This window comes from Propithecus coquereli, unplaced genomic scaffold (genome assembly GCF_000956105.1).
Source record: "Propithecus coquereli isolate 6110/MARCELLA unplaced genomic scaffold, Pcoq_1.0 Scaffold437, whole genome shotgun sequence".
In the NCBI taxonomy this organism is placed as follows: domain Eukaryota; kingdom Metazoa; phylum Chordata; class Mammalia; order Primates; family Indriidae; genus Propithecus; species Propithecus coquereli.
The window spans coordinates 513,042-529,036 of NW_012150141.1; the positions used below are offsets into that span (position 1 = coordinate 513,042).

Genomic DNA, 15,995 nt, shown 5'->3' on the forward strand with positions numbered 1-15,995 from the left:
TTTGTTGAGAGCAATATAGAACCCTAATGTGGTGGAATAGTTGAAAGACATCTTAACCTGGTGTATGAAGTTAGGAAGCAATTTAGGAAATGCTTCTCTGAGGAAGACTGTTTGGTTTGAGACAGAATGGAAAAAGAAGGGATTAGGTTGGGATATGGGTGGGGGCTTCCAGACAAAGAGAACAGCGTTTAGGAGGGAGAAGCATCGAATCTTAGGGAACCTGTGCAGAGGGCACCGCATCCGGAGTTTAGGCAGGCGGAGAGGTGAGCGAGGAACAGACTAAGTAGTTGTCTTTTGGAAGTCACGATGAAGATTTTGGGAACTACGTTAAGAACCACGGGAAAGTACTAAAGAGTTTAAGTAGGAGGGGCCTAACCAGGTTTGTATTTGAAACCAAACTCAGGAGAACGGATTGCAAGACTCAGGAGTGAATGAAAGAAAACCTGAGTGAGTAGAAGGTGCTACAGATTGGTGCAGTCAGAGTGTAAACAGCAGGGGCCTGACCTGAGAGGGATTTCCAGGCACTCCTGCAGGCCTAGTGTCTCACTGGGTGTGCAAGAAGAAGGAGAGGGAGGCACCAAGAGCCACCCCTGGGTTTCCTGTCCACATAACTCAACGTAATGGTGGCGCCATTAACTGGGTCCTCCCCGTGGCCGCTGTAACCTCAATTGGGTTCAATGGCCACATTATCTGACTGGCCATCACTGACCCCATCCCTCCCTTGGCATCTGAGGTGATGCTCCTTCTGACCACCCTATTTATTTCTCTCACTCCAGTTACTGTGCATCACAATGATCTTATTTGCAGTAAAATATACAAGATCTTGAATCTTCCTCAAGTTTCCTGTGCTCAGAGGCAGGGTGGAAATGAGGTTATTCTACATATCCTAGCTCATAGATCTCATGAAAATGCCTCTCCCTAACATTTCTTTTACTAAAGTCTACTAAAATTATTTCTCAGAAATAAGCACATACACACTGAGAAATTTTATGAGTTTTATGAGGATTAGTAAATTAACGCCTATATTGATGTGGTGGGATTATACCTAGCAGTTGAATAGAGGAGGGAAAACCCTGCAGCTTTGGTTAAGAATAATAATTATGACAGGGACAGATACTATTTACATCTTAAATTTTGACGCAAGTAAAAACAATTTCCTTTAAAATCAGCTTTGAGATGTCATTCTATCAATCATTAATCAGAGGCCAAAGCAACTGATGAAGTAATTATTCATAATGTGTAAGTACATAGGTACCATTTCTTTGAAAGATTTACCTATTTTACTGTAAATCTGGGTCAAGTGGACAGATAAGCTACAACATGCTTCTTTCTTACAATTAGACGTCGGTTAAACAAGTCTGAAGTCTTAGAAACCCCATCAATCTCTGACAAAATTAAGAAGCAATTTGCTTTCATTTCATGCTAGTTCTAAACTGGGGAAATTAAGATATAAGAGACAGGATTCAATCTAGTCTTTCAGGGCAAATAACTGGCTTATTTTAAATTGTAAAACAGCAACATCATTTCTAGATCTGCACATTCTCCTTCTTTAGAAAATGTAGGAATAACCTCACATTATCTCAAAATCTGTCAGTAGCTTGTGTACAAACAAAAGAAAAGGCACTTCCGTTAGTCAGAAACACAAAGAGACTATTCTCAGTGACGACTCAGGCAATTCTTTTTCACATAATAGTTGGACCAGGCAATGAAGCAGGCAGCTGACCTCACTTTGCATGTAAATAATAAGGAAGCTATTCAGAACTGTAATGCCACCCAATTTCACATAAAAAAAAGAAGACTGGTGAGATTATAAACTGCAATGAATTCTTTAAAAGTATGCAAAGTAGAAAATATAAACTCCTATTTGAAAAACTGAGTGCAAGCTAGAGAGATCAAGCTGAGGGCAGAGACTGTGATTTTACAGCATTCATTAAGAAAGATGAAAATAACAGGATATATTCATATGCTTCAGGAGGCGTGGCTCTGAGCTAATTGTTGGCTTTCAAAAAAAACTGAAAACAGTTTTTAAACATTAATTTGAAGAGATATCTATCTTCCTATCTGTCTACCCATTTATTTTTCTACCTACTTTTCCATCCATCCATCCATCCATCTATCCATCCATCTATCCATCCATCTATCCATCCATCTATCCATCCATGCATCCACCTACATCCATCAGGCCTTCTACTCACCTACCTACTGACTTTTCTTTTCCTCTCCCTCTCTCTCTCTCTCTCTCTCTCTGTCTCTCTCTGCTCATTGTTGGGGTAAAGGTCTCTTGCCATACAACATATGCTCTTCCTTTTCTGTACAAAGTATACTTTTTATTAAATCTCATTATTGTGAAAGTATTTGGGCTAGTTTGTTTGCAACAGATTCCTTCATGATATTCTAACTTTCAAAGTAGAAAAGTAATCTGCTTTCTTTTGTTGCACAGAATTCAATCTTTAACTTCACCATAAATAAGTGGCCCAAATTCACCTGTAAGTCCCAACCACCAAGATTCTTGATCTGTTTTCTCCCTCCTGGCCTGATTGCTTGCAAGGGGGGAGGGCTCTTTCCTTTCAAGTCCCCAGGAATTCCCCAGAGGCACTGTAAAGACAGGAAGGAGGTTGCTGTGGCCTGAATGCTTGTATCCCCCCAAAATTCATACGTTGAAACCTCATCCCCAGTGTGATAGTATTAAGAGGTAGGGCTTTTGGGAGGCATTAAGTCATGAGGGCAGATCCCTAATGAAAGAGATTAGTGCCCTTATAAAAGAGGCTCCAGAGAGCTACCCCTTCCACTGTGTGAGGATGCAGTGACAAGTCGCTGCTTTGAACCAGAAAGTGGGCCCTTACCAGACACCAAATCTACTGGCTTCTTGATCTTGAACGTCCCAGCCTCTAGAACTGTCGGAAATAAAACTTCTGTTGTCTATAAGCCCTTTTCTTTGCATGTTCTTTGTTTTTTTTCAGCTATGCTTTCATTGGGGGTAAAAAGTGTTCCTTTGTTTTAAAAGTTTGAAATTCACAGAACTTTACCTGGGTGGGGAGGGGGATGGAATGAATTAGTAGTATATTACCTTTTCAACGTGGCAGAAAAAATCAGAGAAACAGGGAGGTAGGAGGTGGGAGTGGAGGAGAGAAGATGGGAAAAAGGAAAGAGAGAAGGGAGGAGAGGGAAGAAAGAGAGGAAAAGACAGGACGGGAAGGGTGGAAGGAGAGGGAGTAGGGAAAGGGAAGCAGGGTGAGAGAAGGGAGTAGAGAAAAGCTGACGACTTTGTTGGGTACCATCCAGTTGCTAGTTCCAAGCCACTCTCCACCCTCCTCCATCCTGCTGTCTTCCCTAGGAGGTGGACTTCCATGGAAGTCATTAGGAGTGTCCCTCTTCTCTGGTTTCTGCCTGGGTTTGGCCAGTGGTGTGGCTGGGCAGGAAAATGGAGGCAGGAGGGCGAATTCCCCTCAATCCCTTCCTGAAAGTTACCTGGGGCCAGGCTGTGTCCCTTGTCTATAGGTCACCTTTCTGCTCAAGGACACTGTGCTTCCAATTTCTGGTCACTCCTTTGACCCGGTGCCCTACAGGCCTGGGGCTGGGAATAGCTCCTTCCCTGGTACTAGCTCTGGGTTCCTGTTCAAGCCCCTACAGTTTGCCTTTGCTGCCTCGACACCACTGTAAAGAAACCCCCCTCAAATGTTCCATCTGAGTGTTGTTGGGACTGTGGTATTGAGAGAGGAGATGAGGAAAGGGATGAATTCTGTGGAAGATGGTTTGAGGGAAGGGAGAGAAAATACGGACAAACAACTCTGGTAACGGTGCAACTGATTCTCTCTTGGAGGTTTACGATGTTAACGTTTAAGTGTTGAAGTTTTATGGTAAAGGAACCTGTTCGACTATCATTTATATTCAATGAGTAGCATAAATATTTGCAGGTGTAAGGGATACAAGCAGATGAACAGGTAGACAGAGTGAAGAGAGAGGGTCTAGGTGAGTGAGTACAGGGCTATGAAGGTATCATATTCTACCCACAGTTTAACCACTGCTGGGCCCAAGCATGGCATCTTGACGAAGACAGACCCAGCTAAAACACTGGCTCCACCACTGACCTTGGGATGGCTCCATAAGCTGATCAGAGTCCTCAAAAAACTCTTGTTATACTTTTTAAGATTTTATAAATTCATAAGTAATCAATCTAAGGTATTGCTATAAATTCCAATTGCCTAAATTCTTTAATTTTAATATAATTATAATTTCATAGACTCCACAGGATTAAGCAAAAATGCTCTAGAAGAATAGGATGTATTTATTATAAAACAAAAACATCCTGTCCATAAATCAAATGGGCAACGGCTGTCTGGTCTTTGAAAGGAAATATCTCTTTTGTCCTAAGATTAGCAGGGCTGAAGAGGAAAGAAAAGAATTAAGCATCAATATCAGTTAAAGTCACCTAGTCATTTCTGCAATAAAATAGTCCAACTGTATTCAGGAATTATCACAAAAACATTCAATTTTCTAGAAGAATTATTATTGAATTTATATTAACCCCTAGGCTAAGTATGTAGGGACTATTTTTAAATAGTCGCTAATGTAAGGAGATACGGCTACTGATCTCTTAATCTGATCACATTCAGCAAGAATTATTTGCCCTAGGGTCTGAGCTACACTGTAATAAAATTAAAGGACATAAAAACTGTGGCAGAAACAGTGCTGAAATTGAAGAAGTATCATTATGAATAGCAACAAGTATGGAGATGCATATGTAAGAGGGTAGCTAGAGTCAATAGAACCACTATTCTTCCATGATTTAGGGTAAACAGATAGTTACAGCTCATCTGCTAAATGATCTACTGGGTAGATATTTATAGATTATTATACAGTATATTATTGAGGATAAGTCTGGTTAAAAACAAATAGAGAAAAGAGCAAATGGCACAGGCAGGCTTTTAGTAAGGCCATCATTTGTAATATTTCTTGGGAAAAATCTCGCTCAGAAATTCCTCGGCATAGCTAATGTGCCATAGAAGGACTCTCCATTTTAGGAGTGCATAAATCCACACAAATTGCTATAATAAGGATTCATCCCGTAGCCCTTTTTGGTATAAATGCACATCTGGTCTCTGTTTGTAATGAAATCAATCCAAAGCCCCACGGTGCATTAATAATAAAAATGCTCAACATATTGCAACCAAATAAGCCCTGCAAATTTCAGTCTGCAAGATTCTGTCATACATGTGTATACTTTCAGCACTGATAAATGATCAGGTTACAGAGCATTTAACAAATGGCTTAAGATTCCAAAAGTAGACTTTTTCTATGGTAATTACTATTTCCATAGGAGATCCCATCTGCATGCATTGGGGAAGATTTTGCTTGCTTGATTTATAATGCCTCTTGGACTTTCATATCTGTAGCTCACAATGCCACAGAAATTTTATTAATACTAAAATTATTATAAGCAATACTGCCTGGCGTAGAGGAAGTTCATGGATTTGCACTTCGAAAACAACAAAATTCTAGAATTAGCTCGTGGCGTATTAGAGGTTGTCGTTAAATGTGAAATTAAATTTAAATGGGAGAAGTTTTCTGCATTAATTTTTTTAAGAAGTCTTGACTGTTTTGTTTGCAGCAGTTACTATCAACGACAGAGAATACAGTGTTGGCAAACTTCTTACCTTCTGTGTTATGTGATTGACCCAAGGAGAAGAACAGTTGCTGAGATCTGGTCCTTGGGGGTCCCAAATTCCGTCAGGACCAAGGCACAGATAAGTTGAAACACCTATAATCATGAGAGAAATACGTCTGTTTCTTTTCCTTAGAATGATTTCATATCCATGTTATGTTTGAATATGAGCAGAAGTAAAAATGAGATCATTAAATTGATATAATGTCTATTAAAACACCAGATACAGTACCTGGCGAGGAGTTGGCACTGCAGAAGTAACAGTACAACAAACAAAAACATACACTATTTTTAAAGCACTTGCTGGCTGCTACACTAGGCATTGAGAATAATTGCATGAATTACATCCATGGGGTACCTGCCTCCATGGAGCTTAGTACTTGAGTTTCGAGGCGAGGTAGCAGCTGAGTCTCAAAGGGGTCAGTGTGGGGGTTTCTCAGGAAAACGAGGTGGGAAAGGACATTGCAGGTGGAGGAAAAACGTGCTGTCTTGGGGAAACTTCAAGTTTTTTGAACTGGGGTCTACTGGATGGGAGATTGCATTTAATGGAACTGGAAAGGTAGATAAAGCCAAACCATAAACTCCCTGTCTATCATCTGTGGGTGCCGGGAAGTCAATGGAGAATAAGCAGAGAGAGAGAAGTAGATTTGGGTTTTGGAAAGCTAACTCCGGCAGCAGTGTGGAGGGTGGGTCTGAGGGAGTGACGTCGACGTAGTAAGAAAGCTACCGCAAAAACTCAAGTGATAGCCCATGAGGGCCTGGCCAAACGTACAAAAGAACAGACAGGGAAGGGTAAAAATAAGACGGGTCGGTACTCTGCAAGGGCCTCCTTGCAGAGGAGGAAGGTTTCCTTTAAATCTCTTTCCCAGTTTTCACAGGATAATAATGACATATTTTCTAGTGCAGAGTGCTTTCCAATATACTGTCTCACTAATCTTCACAGCAAACGTCTGAAGTAGGGCGGCTGTTGTTCTTTCTCTTTTACAGATGAAGAAACTGAGGCCCAGAATTAAAGAGACAGGGCTAAGAAAGAAGGAGGACTCTAATTCTTCTCTGATTCCAATATCACAGAAAACTTTAGAAATAAATATTCTCCTTCCTTTTTATAAAGGAAGATTTCTGAATATTTCAGCAAAATATTTGCTGGAAAAAAAACGTGCACCTTTATAAAAATCAAGATTTCTTCTGGTCTTCCCACTGCTTCATATACCATGGAATTTGGAATGATATATCCATACTGGAACTTTTCTGAGAAAAACCTTCTTCCTTAAAGTAACCAAATCAATAATATCCAAAGACAAAGTCCCTGAGAATGTTAGTATAGTGACATCTATTGTGTATTTCTTTTATTTACACATTGTATGGAGTAATACAAATTTCAGTGTGTGTCGAGTACTAGTTTATGAACGTCGACGTCTGTAACAATAAGAAAAATCAGAATATTTCCATACTACAAATGGTAAATAATAATACGCTTACCATTTGAGGATGTTGTGAATCATATCAGTAATAAAATAAAAAATAAAAGTAATATTTAGTTCTTAACTATCTCTCAGAGAAAACAATGCACGATCGCTCTCTACAGCGGATGTGTGAGTAAGATCGACTCCTGCAGTGGGTTTCTGACAATGTTAAGAGCCTTTGACCTCTAAAGGACAACTACTATGACTGGTGAAAAAAAACAAATAGTCAAACTTTCTTTTTTGTTAAATTTTAGATCGTTTCTATGATCATCTTCCAATATAGAAGTCCTCGACCTCATTTTCTGTAATCAGTATCTGAGAGTTGGTGACAAGCATGAAACTAATTCCCAGTAATCAATGATTACTCTGGCTGCTGCACAGAAACGCTAACTCTCTGGAATAGCCAGAGCATCTACGGCCTAACTATAACTTGACCCGGAGACCTTACACTATGGGTGAAAACTACTGATCTCACATGTGTGTCCACCAAATTCTCACCTGGGAGGTCTTCAGGTTGCATTTTCAAACTCCGGAAAATGCATGGCTTTACATTGTAATTCAGCCAAGTTCAGAATCTGATCCGATGTGAAGTAGAAAAATATTAAATATGCAGTACTGCCTACCTCCCCCCACAAAAAAAAAAAAGAAAGAAAGAAAGAAAAGAAAAGACCACTAGAAAATCAAGCCAAAGGAACAAAATACTTTCAGCTTAGTCCTTTAGGACAGACTTACCAATAGTTCCTGCAGGGCATGGCTGCTTTGCTATCTGTCCTTGACGGGTCTTAAACCACATGATTTCTCGGGCTTCTACAGCCTCACAGCTCTCTTCGAGCGCTGGGATCTGGGACGATGCTGATGGGAGGTGCGTGGTCATGTCGTCAAGCACCTCGACAGCTGGAGATGGGGTGCTGGTACTCCGGTTCCTTCTTCCCGACACTGATGGGGTTGTACTCCTTCCCGGGCTCCAAGCTGTGGTCCGCAGGGTGGTACTGGTGGCAGTGCTTCCCATGCCAAGAGGGCCTGTGGTAGAGATTTCTGAAATAAAATTCAAAAGAAAACACCTACATTGCCCGTTCACAGTAGGACTTCCAGATGTCCTGACATTTAGAAACCATTTTTATTTGACAGTTCAAAGGAGCCTTAGAGCGCTGGAAGTCCTTGACCTCATTTTCATTTTAAACGTGGCAAAAATAAGCTAATACCCAGGTATCGGAGTGCCACTTGAGTACCAAAAGCCATTTGACCACTGCCAAACATGGGTTTTTTTTTTTACGGTTCTTCTCAACTCAAATCCCAGAAAACAAAATTACAGCACACGTCAACTCTTCGGTAAGCTTCTTAATGCTCTCAGCCTTTCTGAAAATTAGAGGATTAAAACTTTAAGCCCTCTCCTTAGAATTATCAGACTTGGTATAGAAAGGAAAAGAGCTATATAAAATACTCTTTTCACATTAAATAAACACGGATTTCTAAATATGCAGCAAATAGGGGATAGGTAAAAAAAAAAAAAAAAAAAAAAGATGAAAGAAGGAATAGAAAGTGCTCACAAGCTGAAAAACAAAGAGCAATTCTGAGTATAGTTTCCGTAATGCAAATCAGAGTAGCTTTGTGATCTACCCTGATGTTCTTAGAACTGACCAACCTTAATAAAATTTTCAAACTGGACATTTACTAATGTAAAGTGTAAGTATTTTGCAAGTAATTATATCCCTAAATTATTTTTAACAAGATTTTTAAAATGGGAAAATGTATTCCAAGTTCCAAATAAAAGTAGTTAGGTTCCTTGACTAGATATTAACAGGTAATTGAACCTATATCATATGCAAGGAATATTCTAAAGATGTTATGGAAATAATCACTGCAGAGAATCATCTTTCTCATCATGGAGATGCAAGAGTATACCAGTCCTCCACATACATAGCTGTTAGATTAGAAATTAGTCTTCACTTCACTAACTGGTAACAAACTTTAGGGGCACTGACTCTAGCCTGAGTCAAGATAACTCAGGTTTAAGGAGCTGTACAGAGTCCTGTGATGAGCCTTGAGCTGTTTGTCATTTATTGTCTATCTCCTTTAACATATCATCAACTCTCTGCTACCCTGGTAGAAGTCCCAAATTCATCACAGTATTATTTGGTGTATATAAAGCTTCCAAGAAACAGGCTAGAGATAGTAGGGGGAGGGGATATTAATTTTTGAACATTTAATCATTGAAACTGCAGCATTTCCTGAAGTGATGCTATTTGCTAATTGTCTTCTTGCTCTTTCTTTGGTTTTCCCTCTCTCTCTTCTCAGCTTTCCTCCTCTTTCTCTCACGATCCCTTTGTATGTGAACAGTAATGTTCATGACTACATCTACTCAAAGTTCATACACAAAGGCAGAGTATCTTTTTTTCCCCTTTTTCTTTCACATACACTATATCCCCCCAAATCGCCACGTCTTGTTGATTCTATCTCATTCCTCTATTTGAAATCCATGTAATTTTTTCTTTCTCTCCGCAGTGACTACTATTTATGTTGAGCTCACCATCATCAATGGATGAATACAACAGCCTTGGAACCCTTTGCTAAGGAAAACAATACCAGAGCAAAAGGGTGAAACGGTTATTCCAATATTTATTTTTCCAAAATAAATGCTCAAGATTCATAAAATAAAATTATCGACACTAAATATTTAACATAATTCCGGCACCAAATTTAACAACATATTTCAAAATATTAAGTGAGATTCAATGCTTAAAATTATAAAGCATAAATATATATTATTTGCATATGAAATCAATGAAATGTTTCAAAAATATTACATAAAATTAAGAAAATTGAATAACTACATGAAAAGTAAATATTGAACACCATGAAGTATTAACTTTAAAAAATATGTGTCAATGGATGTCATTGCTGGGATGTAAGAACATTTTATGCAAGTTTTTCCAGCTGACAGAAAAATCCTTTTTGACTTCATGCTACTTGAGGGATGCTATTGTTTGCATGTGTCCCTCGAAGTTCATGTGTTAGGCACTTACTCCCCAATGTGACAGGGTTGAGAGGTGGGACCTTTAAGAAATGATTAGGTCATGAGGGCTCTATGCTGATGAATGGACTAATACTGTCATTGTGGGAGTGAGTTCCTGATAAGAGGATGCGTTTGGTCCCCTTACCCCCCTCTCTCTCGTGTTCTCTTGTCCTCTGTCTTCTGCCATAGGATGACACAGCAAGAAAGCCCTTGCCAGATATGGACCCCTTGATCCTGAACTTCCCAGCCTACAAAACTGTAAGAAACAAATCTCTGTTCTTTATAAACTACCCCATCTCAGGTATTCTATTATAACAGCAGAAAAAAGACTAAGTCAGGGAGTTGTAAGGCAATAGTTAAAAGCTAACTTCAAATATTTTCTCCGATTCCTTCAATTTAAATAATGCCAGCTCTCATTTGTACTTTCGAGGGGACCATTTTGAGTGACTTTTAATTTTTTGACAGGTACTATAATCTTTTCATTGATAATGAGCTATAGTTTTTGTTTCAAACAAAGCATTGCTAGTTCTTCTTTGTCTTCTTTAGTTTGATCATGTAAAAAGGGAGATTCACAGCAGTTACCTGTTATTAGTTAAATAATCTCATACTCAAATTAACTTGTTCAGGAAGTCTCTGAACTATAGTAAAAATTAATTTTAAAATAGAGGCTCTGTTTTTCAATTGTCTCCTTCCTCTTAATCAGAATTATGTTGGTACTAAAGAATGCTTTCTAAACAAATGCACCTTTCTTCAGTTAGATATTTTAATTAGCACATAACTCTGGGAGAAGAAAAGATTTGCTCAGCAATCATTTTTTGCTATGGCAAAATACATATTCACACATGTGGCTAGAAGTTCCTCCAGCCTATTGTCTCAATTGCACGAATCATACATGAGGGGCAATGGTACACTACCGTTGCTTGCTATGCCTCCGGACTTACCAATTTTGAATAGATCTGTATTTTAGCACAGATTTAATGTATGTATCATTGTGCTCCATTTAAATGATCCTGATTTCAATTTTTAAAGATAATCGTATCACGCCAGTATGTATTGAACAATAGCATCAGGGCCACATATTGGAAAGAAACGTCCTTTATTTTTTTCTAAAATTATCGCATTCAAAGCATTCTCCACCTTTTTCCAGAGGTACCTTTTTGGGTGTAAAATTAGAATATGTTAGTTTACTGACTAAAATCTTTAAATGGTTTCCATCTGCTCACTACACAAAAGCTGAACTTTTCTTCATGCTCAGAGCCCTTCATGAGTTTATCGTTCCAGCTCATTTATAATGCTTCCTCATCCTTCCTCTTTAAACCATACAAAGCTTCTAGTAATTCCCCAGGGTGCACCCTGTCCTTTCTGCCTTGGGGCCTTTGCACGTGCTGCCATGTGTTCTGCTCCCATTTTGACCTGGCTAACTCCTGTTTGTCCTTTGAGGCTCAGTTTAGACACCATCTTCCTCAAGGAGCCTTTCCAAAGTCACCGAGACTGGATTGTGCAGTAAGAGGTGTTTCGTTAAGATCATTTCCCCAGTTTTTAGTATTGTGCCTGACTGGGAGTAACTAAGCCCTGAATCAAGATAGATGAGTATCAGGATAGGTCAAGGAAGCAGTGGAGGGTACAGTATCACAGAAAAAGGAAAGTATCACAAAAGAAGGGAAAAGATAAATAGAGGAAAACAGCAAATGGGGTGGTTAAGAGTTCCTGCAGTCAATAGACTGGAAAATTTATTTTATAAATGCATTTTGTTGTCATTAAGAAAACCACTAGACAACTCAAAGAGGAAGTAAGCAGGAAGAATATAAAGCTCCCGCTCCCTCAAAATGACCCTATCTCAGAGCAATCATATTTAAAGTGAATATACTCTTAAGAACCAATAACAATGATAGAAGAGATTTTTAAAAAGTTCAATTTGTTATGAGATACACTGAAAGGACTTATTTTAATGCAGACATACTAATGTTAGGGATCAATATAGAACTTCTTTCCTTGGAATTGTGCCATAGAGAGATGTGTACAAGCAGAGTGATACCATTCTGCTTGACTTTAAGCAGAATAAAAGTCCATTTTAAAAGCTGTCCCTGACTCCCCCATCCCTTCTTTCCATTTACTGCCATGGAAGACTCCCGAGGCTTCCGGTCAATGCCAACTTTTGGCAGAATAAATACTAGTGATATAACTCCTGTCACCAGTGCCCAAGAAAAAAACTCTTCTTATTGCTAGACACTGGGGGGAAAAAAATCTAGATTCACTCAATAGTCATTGATTGGCAAAGTTCCAGCCCATATCATAAGCTAGAAAGAGTTCGTATTTATATTCCAGCAACAGAGAAGCAATGTGACACTTTTTCAGTGGATAGTGTTATTGAATCTTACCTGATGACACAGATAACTTAATAAAACTATGTGTTATTAAGTGCCTCATGTGCCTGTGTGTCAGGGAAAGGTTATTGTCTAAAAGAAATTAAATTTGAGTGACGACTTACATATAACATTGGATCAAACGTAGGCAATTTTACTTATGATTTTGTAACTGTTTTTGTGCTCTGTGTCCTTATATAGATTAGTATTTTCATAAAAATAACTAAATAAAACTTTATGTTAACTTTTCCCCCTCATAACCTTATTTCCAAAAGAAAATTTTAATTCTGCTGTCCCTTGAAATTTGCTGTCTGTAGCTTATTTCATTCTTATGATTTGAAATATTTTGATTAAATTTTTCCTTCAGCCTGCCTTGAAAAGAATAAATATTATTTTGAACATCACTACAGGTTACAGTTTGTATACTATACTCATAGAAAACAGTATAAGTAACCAATACTTGAGAGGTGCTTTACATGTTGCAATATGTTTTATCTCTATTATCTTATTTCATTCTGACTGAAATGTGTAACTATTATTACCGATTCCTAATTTTAAAAATGAGAGGCTGGGCGGGGTGGCTCACACCTGTAATCCTAGCACTCTGGAGGCCGCGGCAGGAGGATTGCTTCAGCTCAGGGTTCAAGACCAGCCTGAGCAAGAGTGGACCCTATCTCTACTAAAAACAAAAAAAATTAGCCGGTCGTGGTGGCGAGCGCCTGTAGTCCCAGCTACTCGGGAGGCTGAAGCCGGAGGATCGCTTGAGCCCAGGAGTTTGAGGTTGCTGTGAGCTAGGGTGACACCAAGCACTCTAGCTCAGGCAACGGAGCAAGACTCTGTCTCAAAAAAAAAAAAAAGGTTTAAACAGTACATAAATCATTATCATGCAAGAAGTAAATTGGTATCCCCGATTCCATAATCCATGTTTTTAATATTTTGCTATTAACAATGGCATTATCAATTATTTTATGCATTCTACGACTGTGAATCTTCCATAACCCTTTAAGAAGACGCTGAAGGAAACTAAAAGAATCTAGTAATAAAATTACCATCCTTGATCATAAAACATATTTCTTAATATTATTTTGGATGGGCATCTTCTAAAAAATGTAATACTTAAGATGGAATATAAACCTATGCAGTCAAAGATAGTATAAACTTCACAAAAGAAGAAATGTCTACCTTCTACCAATAAAATGCATGGATTTTCTCCTTTCTTCTCCTTCATTGTTTCCTTTCCTCCCTAACAATATGCACCTTCCTTCTTGGTTTTCCCTTTACGAATCTTTCTTTGGTGTTAACTTCATTCCAATATACAATATTTTGGCTAACTACAGAAGCATTTCCTTCTCATCACCCTCCAAATGCTCATCGAAATCCAAGGTCCAAAACTGAAGACATTTTCCCAAGTGCCTAACAGAGGAAATAAGTAAACCAGAGCCCTAATGACGCCGTACTTAGCTTTTGGCTACTTGTGCAGTATCTGGGTAGAAAGTGGAAATTCTGTCTCAGACCCTACAGATATCAACTGGTGGCAGCAGATTTGTTTACATCTAGTTTTTAAAAAGAAACATTAACATTACCAATCATAAAATTATCTAATTCTTTTCAGAATCCATTTATAATATTAAATACTTGGCTCCACGGCCTCTTGAAATAGTGAAATTCCACAGACTATCAGCCATGTGAAGGCATATTTATTTTTGCAGTTTGACCCACTTATATTTTCTGTTTTTCTCATGGCTAAGATATTGAGGAAACTATCTGTTTTAATAAACATGAGATTGTAATGGGTTTGTCATATACGATAATAAGCTAAAATATATGATTTTGGAGGCATCTTATTTAAATTATCTGCTACATGTTTAGCCCCCATCACGCCAGGAACTGTGCTGAATGTTTTATATATGTGCTCTAATTTGGTATTTCCAACAACTTTCAGGTAGATATATTCTTCTTCATTTTGGAGACGAAAGAAGTCCAATTAAATAATTCTCATAAGCTTACACAGCTGACAAGTGATAGGATCAGAATTCTAATCCAGGTTTACCAGAATCTTTCTCTTTCTATTAGGACAATGCTGTTGTTGAAAATTTAGAGAAAATTTAACACAAATGTAAACATATGTGAAAATATTAATGAATCTGCAAATTAAAAACCTACATTCATGTATATGTGTGTGTGTGTGTGTGTGTGTGTGTGTGTGTGTAGTTCTCTGCAATTTTATCTCATGAATAGACTTGTGTGACTACCACTGTATTTAAGTTACAGAACTGTTCCATCACTGCAAAAGGATGGCCTTGTGCTGCATCTTTGTATTTATATCCACTACTCACCCCCATCCCCATCTCCTGGCAACCATTAATCTAGCCCCCATCTCTATAGTTTCATCATTTAAATGATACTATATACATGAAATCATACAGCATGAAACCTTTTGAGATTGACTTTTTTTTTTTTACTAAGCTTAATGCTCTCGAGGTCCACCCTGGTTGTTGCTTGTGTCAATAGTTAAATCATCTCCCTGCATCATCCATGAATTCCTATCATCTATCTTTCACCTTGTAGCTGGACTGATCCTTGAAAAATGCAAATCTTATGTTGTCTCTTATCAACCTGAAATCCTGAAACATGCTGTAAAATGCCCTCTGATCCACGCCCTGCCAACCTCTCAAACCTCCACTTGAGTCTCCTTGCTTTTGCTCCCTCCCTTCTAATCAACTTGCATTTATTTCCTGCATCCTTAAAAGGCCCTTTCTCATCTTCAATGCTGTGACTGTTTCTTTTGCAAACACTCTTTTCTCAATAAACTCTTCTTCCCTCCCTGTCCCCACTTCCTTTACTGAGCTAAATCTCTAATCCTTTGGCTATTTGTCATTTGTAGTGATTGTAAGCAGAAAATGGGAAAGAAGAATGAAATTGTCATTTTGGATCACTCATACTTGCATTCGATATATGGTTAGTTTTAGGATATTAATTCAGAAAAAAGAATTCAAGATTTCATAATTGCTGCAAAGTGCTCATATTTTCCACCACTAGCCAGGCAGAGACGTTCATTCGCAGGGAAAGAAACCGGTATGTGTGAGCACCAGTTCCTGTATTTTCTAGCCATGAAACTTTGGGCAAATCCCTAAACTGGGATAAGTATTGTTTCCATTAAAAAACTAGGTAAAACAGACTTACGAATAGTAATGTAATATTGTGCATCCAGCACAGTTCCTGGCACATAATAAGTGCTTATTAAATAGTTACGTACTTGTGAATATTCATGAGATATGCAAATAGTGAAAACATAAAGATATTTGATGGGGAAAATAAACCTATTTGACTATGTAATTTCCACATCTCCCCCAAATTATGCATTATGAGTACAATTTATATAAAACAGAAATTCTGATATCTCCTACAGAAGTACAAGGTACACTAGCAATCTGATAGAATACAACATTATTGGTCATCACACATATATTAAATACCAGAGAATATGTCTTACA

General features: G+C 38.3%; 1 protein-coding gene across 1 annotated transcript in view; it reads right to left on the minus strand.

The window, feature by feature from the left end:
* Positions 1-15,995, minus strand: part of ADGRL3 (adhesion G protein-coupled receptor L3) — a gene marked incomplete at its 5' end in the record, with an annotated part of 558,279 nt that overhangs the window by 178,218 nt on the left and 364,066 nt on the right. The window contains 2 exons of the mRNA XM_012653972.1: positions 5,655-5,758; positions 7,858-8,160. Of these exons, the coding sequence (XP_012509426.1) occupies positions 5,655-5,758; positions 7,858-8,160 (407 nt within the window). The remainder of the gene's footprint in view (positions 1-5,654; positions 5,759-7,857; positions 8,161-15,995) is intronic.